We start from the raw sequence: 10,437 nt of genomic DNA on the forward strand, positions 1-10,437 counted from the left end.
TTCCGCGGCCGCGGCGGGGGAGGGCAGGGAGGAGGGGCAGGGGCCTGGAGAGAGGGGGCCGCGCCCTCCCGCCCCTCGCAAGGACTCGCGAGACCGACCCCTCCGCAAGCTAGTCGGAGCCTTTGGCGGTCCACACCGCTCCCCTCCCCACGCTGCCCTCTTTCCTGACACTCTGCACTCTCCCGTTCCCTTGGCAACGGCCGGTGACCTCACCGGGGTTGTAAGCCGAGCCCAGAGTGAGGTCACCGCTGTTGCCATGGGGACTCAGGGTCGCCAAGGAGTTAGGGCCCCACAAGGGATGGAGGAGGGGAAGGTTAGCATCTGAAGGGGGCAGTGAGGAAAACTGGGAAAACAGTCCCAGCCAGGCCGAAGCATGGAGAGAGGGCCGCAGTGCTAACAGAAGAGGGATGCTGGCTGGAGGGGCACGTGGGGGCACCCGGCCGCAGCACCTCTCGACAGTCGGAGAACCCTCCAACCTGGGGTTTTCTCTCAGGCCATCCTAACCTTGGTAATTCAGAGCTCCAGTCTAGTTTCAGCTCTGCCACCAACTCCCTGGCACCTTGGACAGATCCCCTGACCCTTCACTTCCCTCTCCAGTTAGCTTCCCTCCAGCTTCCCAGAGATTGAGGACTCACGGGCAAGACTGTGTGAAAGCCCCATGGAGCTTGTCTAAGGCCCCACAGGGTACATCTCTAACTGGTACTGCCTCAGGGCCCTGGCTGGTTGCAGGGACCACCGTCTCCCAAACTCTGCGGGTGCACATTGGGTGAAAGGGTGGTGTGGGATTCCGGAACAGGTGTACCACCTTAGGGAAGCTATGTCAGGGCCCTGGGACCATTCCCCACCCTTGCTGGCCTGGGTTTGGGGGTACTGGAGGGTTATCCTTACCCCTCGGCTACCCCTTGCCTGGCTTTCAGAATCTCTGTAACAGGCAACTGGAGTTCAACCCAGAGACAGGCACCCCACCCCGGCTCACACTGCAGCTCTCCTTTGCTAACCATTCTCCTCTAATACCGTGTCCACTTTGGCCACCCACCCTCCTGGGGGGCCGACAGAAGCTCTGGGGTCTGCAGCCTAGTCCTGTGCTTTGCCTCCTATTTCCTGGCCAATGGCCCCTTCTTCCTGTTCTGAAAAGACCTAGGGGGACCCCTATCTGACCCAAGCTACCCAGATGCTGAGGACCTCCTGGCGGGATGCAGAACTTAGGGAACAGAGAGAGCCAGGAGGCTGAAAGCAGCAGCAATGCTAGGTGAACCCTCCAGAGGAGCCTTGAAAATTGCAGGCCAGGGAGGGTCTGCGGGGCTGTGTGGTGTGAGCTGGTGCAATGGCAGCCGAGGGAGTGCCTTGGCTCTTTTTTCCTGTCCCAAGCACTGCAGAGTCTACCAGACTCCACCCTGCTCTGCCTCAGGCCCTCTGCCAAGGCTGCTCTGCCAATGGTTTAGGGTAGTCCTCAGCCTTCCCTTAACTCTGGCACTAATTGCTACTGCCCTATATCTGAAGACCTCCTGTCCTCTCCTTTCTTGTGGGCAGCTGAAGGAGCTGCCTCTTGCCTTATAGCTCCTAGCAATTAAAAAAAAAAAAAAAAAATCTGATTGAGCCCCCAAGATGTGCCAAGCATCGTATTGGATGTGTTTCTTGGGTGCCATTTCCTTCGATGAGGATGCCATACAAACCCTGCAAGTCCTTTTGTAGATGTGGGGATGCCCTCACTCCTGTCTTTACCCATCTTGCCGCCCCCCCCCCAGGGGCTCATGAAACCCCACTCTTACCCGCAAGGACAGGGTGTCTTTGCACTGCCGGCTGATGCCACACTCCTCGGTGATCTCTGAGAGGTCTTCATCCTCAAACTCCTCCAAGCTGATGTCATGGGTGAGCCTGGCGAGGACAGGAAGCCAAAGTTACCAACCCAGGGGGACTACTTGGTCCACTGACATCTCCCTGGTACCTCTTCCAAGGGGCAGCCCCCCGAAAGCAGATCCCAGCCCCCAGACGATGGGACTTGTCCACGTGAGCCAAGGCAAGGGGTAACAGGCAGGGAGAGGGGAGGCTCCAGGTTACTCCAGGTGACTCCATTCTGGTGCCAACCAGGAGGCAGTGCCTCGAAGGCCCAGCTGGTCAGAGCCTCAGCTCTGCCAGAGAAATGCCTCCCAGGGTCAAGGCAGGTGCCAAGGCCAATTCACCCATGGAGAATGCAGAGGTGAGAAGCGACAAGGGACGCCTGGAGGAGGGGGCTGCCCGTGCAATCCCTGCAGCGAAAAAACCCGAGGTGCTGGCAGAGGCCCCTCCCTAGCCTCAGAGGAGTGCTCCATGCCCCCAGCCCAGGAAGGCCAATGCCTCTTGAGCCCTGGGAGCAAGTGAAGGGAAATCTGGTGTCAACGTGGCTAGTTTCAGCCTGTTCCAGGAGAGACTACACCCCCATTCTGTGCTCTTCATCTCTTCAACCCAGCACACGATCATGAACAGAAAGCTCCAGAGGGGTCAAGGGAGGCCCGGGGTTTGGGGCTGGAGATGTTGTGAGCTCTGCAGACAGAGCAGAGCACAACTCGTAACTGGCTGTACTAGAACCCTCTACCCCCAGGCCAGCCCTGTGCCCCGTGCCCGCCGTAGTGACTGTCTTCTTGTCCCCTACACTGGCTCGCCCCTAGCCCTGGGCGCTCCACCTAGTTTGGTGTGGGTGGGACATGTGGGAGAATTCTGAGCCTTTCCCCAAATAAGACAGGGAGATTGAGGCATAGAGCAAGCGGAGACCCAGGAGTCCAAGGTCAACCAGGAGAGGTAGTGGCCCAGCCCCCAGCCCCAGCCCCAGCCCCAGGCCCACACCCTCTGCCTCTTGCCTCAGTCAGATCAAACAGAGACCCAGAGCTCNCCATCTTCAGCACCAGCTTCATGGAGAGCCCTGCCCGGCCGGGGGGCTGCAGGGCCCCAGGGCCACCCTCTCATGCCCAGAAGGGTTGGGGGGCTAGGGCTCAGGGCAGGGCTGGGGCCTCGGGCCTCCACCGCCGGGGCCTGCCTTTCTGCGTCCTGCCCGCAGCAGAAGCCTGGGGAGCTCATTAAAAATAGATGGGCCAGGAGAAGAGGCAGTGGCTGCCGACCCAGGCCCCAGCCCCAGCGCTTCCCGGCCCAGCCCTCAGCTGCAGGCGGCTTCCTTCCCAGCCTGGCCCTGCGCTGCTGCTGCTGCTGCTGCTGCTGCCGCCCGTTGCAGCCTCCCCCTCGAGATCGGATCGGGTTACTGCAATCGATGCCACCTGCCCTTCCAATGCCCCTGTCGGGGGCTGGGGTGGCCCCCCTCCCTGGACCAGGCCTGTAAGCAGATGGCAGAAATCTGGGATGTCTCCCCCCAAAAGCCAACCCTGATCTGCTTTAAAGGGCCAGTGCCGCACTCAGGGCACCTGGTGGTGAGATGGGGGGGCTTCTGAAATTCTCCATGAATGGATGCCCCCATCCACACAGCAATGCACTCAGCCCTCACACCTCATCAGGGAGGCTTCTGTGGGCCCAGGCAGCATCCAGACAGTGCTGCCGGAGGTGGGTCTGGGCGGCTTCTATTGACCACCAGCATGCAGGAGAGAAAACTCTGTCACCTCCCCGGGGTTTCATCCTTGAGCACTCAGGAAGCGCCTGTGGGGGCGCCTGGGGGACTCAGTCGGTTAAGGGTCTGACTTCAGCTCAGGTCATGATCTCACAGTTTGTGGGTTCGAGCCCCGCATCGTGCTCTGTGCTGACAGCTCAGAGCCTGGAGCCTGCTTCGGATTCTGTGTCTCCCCTTTTCTCTGTCCTCTCCCCTCCGCCCCCGCTTATGCTCTCTCTGTTTCTCAATAATAAATATTTTAAAAAAGGAAAAAGGAAGCGCCTGTGGGCACAGGAGGCTCCATGGCCAGGGCTAAAGGCAGACTGTGTGTGGACACTCTCAGCCTTGCTGGGAGCTTTCTGTCACTGCGCACAGCCCACCAGGCTGCTGCGGAGGCGGATGGAGCTCACGTCGCCCACCCTTGTGCCGGGCAGGTGATGCATACAGGTCCCCACCCTCCCAGCTCCCTCTGGACTGTCTGCTCCTGGAGGGCAGAGCTCGTGAGGCCACCTGGCACACATGAGGTGCTCGGTACACACCTGCTCCATGTCTGTCAAGGGACATCCTTAGCGTCCACCTGCTCCTCTCAAGCCAGAGTGTTCAGGGCAGGGCTATAGGGGCGCTTCTCAGCTCATCTCTGCACCCTCGACATCACACCACATCCCCACTGCCTGGGACGGCAGGTCTGGGGACAGGCAGGGTCCCCTGTGGGGCCAGCTGTGGGATGACGGGGGAGAGAGCACTGGGCTGGGCTCGGAAGCCTGCACTGGTTTCCAGCTGAGGTGGGGTGGGTGAAGGGAGCTGCTCATCTGCCTTTTTCCTCCTCACAAGGCCGGATGGCAGAATGGTCACCACAGCAGGCTTGGGGACAGGTGGCGCGAGAGATCAGGTCCTGACTCCTGCACTTACGGGGCCGCTCCATCTCCCGAGCAGCTGCCGTGCCCTGGCCGCCAACCCTCTTCACATGGGCACATCTCCCTGAGTCCTCACTACCACCTTGCACGAGGGTTTCATTTCGCCCATTTTCCGGATGAGGAACCCTGAGCTCCATCCCTGCCTCCCTCCCCGACCTCGAGGGTGTCAGTGAGGCTGAACAGGGTAGAACGTTTGTGGATCGCTGAGCGCTGTGAGGAGGTCAGGACCTCCTGTGGGTCACCCCCTGCCCGCCCTGCCCCCGCCCTTAGCTCCCGCTCCTCCAGGGATGTCCTGGGTTTCCAGGGGAGGCCCTTTGTGGAGGGAAAGCAAAACAGACCCTTGGGCCCTCCAGGCTGGGAGGAGGGGAAGAGGAAGGAAAAGCTGGAGGGGAGGAGGGAAGAGGAAAAGGAAGTAGGGAGGGAGGACCTCTTCTGATCCCCGCAACCCCCCTTTCGCCCGGAAACTTGAGCCCTGGGCACCAGGAGGCCACCTCAAGCTGAATCGCACACCCTGGGCAGGTCGGCATCCCTCACCTCCAGATCTGGAGGCCTTGGTGGCTTCCCTCCAGGGGCAGCCGCTGCCTATCCGCCAGGCCTGCTCGCCCATTCGGGTGAGATGGTCCCTGAGGTCTCATCCACATTAACAGTGGGTGACCCCGTGGCATGGGCTTGCTCTCCCGAGACCTCCCTGACCTTTGCAGTCTGTATGTTTGAGGGCCCCCTCTTCCCGCACGAACCTCAGCTCTAGGCCTTACTTCAGGCCTAGAACATTCTGAACACACCCCCCCCANCAAACATGCCTTTGTGCTCTGGGGTTTATTACGCGGACTTTTCCCTTCCACGTGCCGTCTTGTCTCCTGCTCTCTCCATCCCTCTGGTGGCAGCCTAGCCCTGCCCAGCTGGCCGTCTCAGCCCAGCAGCAGGCTGAGTTAGGAGTGTGTGCAAAGTAAGGGTTAAGTGGCAAAGTGCCGCGGCTTTCGCTGAGCAAGGCCAAAGCCGAGCCAGGCATTTGGCTGTCCAGAGGCATTCCTGTCTTCCCCTTCCTGGCTCTCTGTGAGGTGAGGATGCCAGCTGCGTGGCCTTGCGTCCTGGCCATGGTGCCCAGGGGCCCCTCTCACGACAGAGAGCCTCTATGGTTCAGGCACGCAGCTTGTCCCTCTGCCGCCCTGTGTGTGCTGAGCAAATGGTCGGCTCCTGGGGGGTTCTCAGTTAGGCTGGTTCCCCATTTCCCTCTGGCTCCCCTACAGGCCATTCGCCACCGGGCACCGCAAACCAGCATGTGACATGCAAACCTGGTCTTGCCACCCCCTCCCCAGCTCGGTCCCTTAACAGCTTCCCCTGGCACTTAGCGAAAGGGGCCAACATTGCCTGTGGCCTGAAAGCTCCATAGGGCCCCCCCCACTGTAGGGTGTCACCGCCCCCCGTTCCTCCCCACCCAGTTCCCTCAACGAAGCCTTCCCTGACCTCCCTGACTAGGCCGAACAGCCCTGCTCCTGGCTCTCTCAGGCCCACTCGCCGGTGGTTCTGGGTCGCTGCCATTAGCCCTTTGGGTTCTGAGACAAGTTGGGGGGTCCCCTTAGGGGCAGTTGGCCTGCAAGGGCGGGGCTGTGTCTGTCTCCATCAACGGTGTGGTGCCTGACAGGTATTTAATAAATGGTCACTGAACGAACATCTGGTCTTTCTGGATTTTCCCCTTAAAATTCTCTAAGTCAGGTGCCCTTTCAACTCAACTTCCCGCGTCCCCACCGACATCAGAATCTGGGGCAGAATGTGCAGGCCTCTGGGGACGTGCGGGCTGAAATGGTCCGGGGGGGGGGCCGGCCCAGCACCCTCAGAACTCCCACCCCATGCCACCACCAGCTCTGGGGAACACTGGGGCCAGGCTAGCTTTGTTCCTCTCGTCTCTAGTTCCCTCCCTGACCATGTCCACCCTGGAGTCACCGCCCGTGAAAAACGGAATCCATCCCAGGAAACAAGTCGTATGGGACAGTCCCTACTTGGGGTTAGAATGTGTCCGATCTGCTTAAAGCTCTCGGTGCTGATATGTAGCCGGGACTCTGGGATCCGGTGATTTGACTTTTGAAAAGCTGCCTGAGAAAATAACCCTACGTGGCAAAAACCTTTACACACAGGGATGCGTATCTCTCATAACGGCAAACAACCGAAAAACCACGGAAGAGCTCGGCACCGGCCGGCTGGTTAAATCGTGGCCAGCCCGGGGGTGGAATACTGTGCAGTCTTTTGGTCGGATTTTATAAAGTCTGTGTTGATGTGGAAAATGGCAATTACTCTAATGAGCAAACAGAATGTTAGGACCTCATGGCTTCACATGAGGAGTCACACGCAGGAAGAAACACGAACACAGACGCGGCTGTGAGACATGGTGGCATCTGGGGAGATCGTTTCTCCTCTGCTCACCTTGACAAACTTTCTGCACTTCAGACAGAAGCGTAGCGCCAGGCTCCCGCTCCTGGTTCTGGGGCTGCTGGCCTTGCTGTGGAGTGGTTTCCGGGGGGCAGGGGTCATCATGCTCAACTAGGCACCAACACCCCACCTCTGTTCTAATCCGTGCACAGAGCCCAAGACCTTGTACACCGTAGGTACCAAATAAATGTCTACTAAAGGAAGTACCAGGGCACCCGCAGCTCCGGGCGCCAGAACACCGCAGGGCCCACAGTTAATGTTGGTAGAGATGTTTTAAATGAATACAAGGGTATGGCCATGAGACAGAGGTGACATCCCAGGATGGGTAAGAACCCTTAAGTGGGAGGGGTGGCAGTGACCCCACTTTGTAGTATCCATGGGAGGCCCAAGCCAAGAAGTCAGAGACCCACTTTAAGGCTCTGCCGTCAAAGAAGTGGGGGTGAAACCCTGCCGTGGCCATTGTCTGCCCCCCACACTGGGGGTTCACTAGGAGCCGAGCTCAGCGTATCCAGTGGGCATTTTTTGAAAGTCTCTTTTCTAGAGTTGTCCTTAGAATGAACATGGACCACGTTAATTTTAAATTCTCTTTTCTAATTTTGTAAGTTACAGAAGTAACCAATGCTGCTTGTAGAAATGAGAAGTCCAATAATAACGGAAGTACGTGAAATCAGGGAGAATTTCTCCTCTGATACCACATCCAGGGGTAACTACTAGTAACTGGTTGGAGCATTTCTATAATCAGAAGGAAGAAAAAAGAACACTTATTTGAACCAACTACCAACAAACAAAGGCTCTCCACCCCTCCATGTCCACAGCATGAGAGCACACGCTCTCCCCCAGGGCTCTCGCTTTCCAGGGCGGCTCTGGAAGCAGAGGGCCTGCACTCAAACCCCAGCTCTGCCACTTATCTAGCCTCTTTATGCCTCAGTTTCTTCATCTGCAAAGTGGGGATAATACTAACCCTCTGTTTCTATGGCTCTGGTGAGCATGAAGCACTCTAGAACGGTGCTTGTAGAACCATGTAGAAGGGTGCTGGGCAAAGGGAGTGCCTCTTGGGGCGCTGGAGGGGGGGTGGTCAGCACTTCCCATTGTTATTCTCTGACAACATGCCCTGTTCTTCTCTGAGCTCCAGGAAGGCAGCACACAACTTATCCTTAATAATAAGCCAAGAAGGCATTACTGAGCACCTACTCTATGCTGGGCAGTGAGCAAACCAAAGTTCAGATACTGACTCCTCATGCCCTCTGGAAGCTGACAGTGGGTCTGGGGGCACACACCGAGTCACAACGACAGCAGCCCGGGATGAACGCAGCTCCTCGCAGCCCCTGACACAGTCCACGCGTGCTGTCCCATCCAGGTCACAGGACCACCCTGACCAGGAACAACACTGGGATCGTGGAGAAGAAATGGAGGCTCAGAGGGGTCAAGTGCCCAGTCTTGGGGCACACAGCTAAGATGGCTGGGCCAGACTGCAAACCCAGGCCGGCTGGACCCACGACCCCACCAAAGAGCCGCGAGAGAGCAGTAACCATCCAGGGTTAATCCGCGCTGGGCGAAGGGCTATGCGAGGCGGGACAAGGGAAAGGTCAGCAGGGGCGGCTGGAGCAGGCAGGGCGGGCCATGTGGGGCCGGAGACACTGCCTTTATTATTCCCACGAGCTGGCCTTGTCCCCACAGCCAGGCCACAGTGTCCTGGAGGGCCAGCCCACGCCTCAGCCTTGGCACACTGCTGTTCTCGCCCACCTGGCCGGGACCGAACGCTCACTGGCTGGGGTCCACCTTACCAGTTCCCCTCACTAAAGCATTCATGATAACCTGCCTGCCAGGGGCGGGGTGGGGTGGAGGGCACTGTCACCTGCGGATCTGGAAGCAGGTAGAGGGAGGCAAAGCTGTTCTCTGGGCCAAAGACAGGGCCTGGAGGCAGCGTGGACTGAATACACACAGATGGCCCCAGGCTTTGACTTCGTCGGGGTCCTCAGGCAAGCCGTTGCCTTCCTGAGCCTCAATCTTGTTATCTATAAAATGGGCAGACCAATACCCACGGCCACAAGGGCAAACGAGCCTGCCCTGGGAATGCCCCGAACAGGAATGAGCTATATAAATGCTCACCAGCATGGAGGGCAGACACTTGTTGAACACCGACTTGATGTTCGATGCACACTAAGGAATCAATATTAATTAGCTCACCTAATAGATGGGATTGTCAGGTCACTCAGCTAGAAGGTGGTGGGGCTCAGATTGGAACCCAGGTTCCTCTAAGCTGTTCTACCACAGAGGAGCCTCCTGGTAGGAAGGCGATATGTGCCCCATGGCTGGGCATGCCATGCCAGGCAGAACTGGTCTCAGACCTCAGCCATCACTCAGAGGCACTGACCACAGAGGCCCCAGCCCTGGAGCCCTCGCGCTTGGCCTCCTCCGTCTGGTCCCCTCCCTTCGGTTTTCCCGGTTCCACAGCTGAGGGCCTCCAGGGAGGCTTCTAGTGCTGATGATGCCATTAGAGATCCCCAGGGGCCCCTACACACCTGAGGGCCGGGGAGCCAGCAGCCCCTTGGCCAGAGAGAGGCTGGCGCCAGAGCCCAGCTGTGGCCTGGCTGGGGTGGGGTGGGGGGCAGGAGAAGGGAAGGCACCAGCTCATTGGACAGGGAAACAATGGGGTATATCTAGGCCTCCTCCTAGGCTCTGGAGCAGTTACCCCCTCCTCTTCCCCCTCTCCAAATGGGGCCAGGATTATGGTGGAAGGACATCCATCTCTTCCCCATAACACCCACTGGCCACTTATCTAAAATCCATCTCCTAACTGCCTAACACCAGAGAGTGGGCAGGGAGGGGGTGAAGGGGAACTCACATCACAGACCTGGGTCCTTGCTCCAGCAGGGACACCTTCCACCCAATGTCCTTGGCTACTTCTGCTACGCTCAAACCAGACCTCCCCCAACTACAGCTGGCTGTAGGGTTTCCTGGTTGAGTCTAAGCCTTCTGCACCTGCACGCACCTGCCCAAGTCAGTGCGGACCCAATTCTACAGAGGGTCCTGGCCATGCCAGGCCTGGGAGTGAGGCCCCTCGGACCGGGCAGGGCTAGGGGAAGGGCCCACAACTTCCTCCTTCCAGCAAGGCTGTCAGTTGCTCCAAGAAACTGGGACCCACGGGGCACCCCAGACAGCTCCCATCTCTATTCAGAAGCTTTCCGACTGGGCATAGGCAAAGCCCTAGGCTACCTACCTCCTCTGGGATCTCAATCCAGACCCCAGGCCCTGCCGCAGTACCAAAGTGGGGCAGAAGGAGGCCTGAGCGCCCCCTCCTCCAATTCCAGTTCTGAATCTCCTAGCCTAGGACGTGGAATGGCGGAGGGAGCTGCCCCATGGCTGTGCAGCAGCTGTCAGCCTGGACCTGAGGCTGAGGGGTTTTCTGGGGACCTGTCCAGGGAGGGAACCCCATCACCAAGCCGCCCTCGCGTTCCCAGGGATCGGTGTGTCTGTGCTGGGGGATGGGGTGGGGGTGGGGGAAGCCCACACACAGCAGCCCCGGCTGAA

At 58.9% G+C, this 10,437-nt stretch overlaps 1 protein-coding gene across 1 annotated transcript in view; it reads right to left on the bottom strand.

The window, feature by feature from the left end:
- Positions 1-5,089, bottom strand: part of MAPK8IP1 (mitogen-activated protein kinase 8 interacting protein 1) — an 11,327-nt gene extending 6,238 nt beyond the window's left edge. Inside the window, exons 1-4 of the mRNA XM_077767477.1 lie at positions 5,017-5,089; positions 3,093-3,245; positions 2,821-2,896; positions 1,770-1,875 (exon numbers count right to left, since the gene is read on the bottom strand). Coding sequence (XP_077623603.1) covers positions 1,770-1,875; positions 2,821-2,896; positions 3,093-3,245; positions 5,017-5,089 — 408 coding nt within the window. The remainder of the gene's footprint in view (positions 1-1,769; positions 1,876-2,820; positions 2,897-3,092; positions 3,246-5,016) is intronic.
- Positions 5,090-10,437: the final 5,348 nt, after the last annotated feature.

Source organism: Crocuta crocuta, unplaced genomic scaffold (genome assembly GCF_008692635.1).
Source record: "Crocuta crocuta isolate KB4526 unplaced genomic scaffold, BGI_CrCroc_1.0 scaffold330, whole genome shotgun sequence".
Classification (NCBI taxonomy): Eukaryota; Metazoa; Chordata; class Mammalia; order Carnivora; family Hyaenidae; genus Crocuta; species Crocuta crocuta.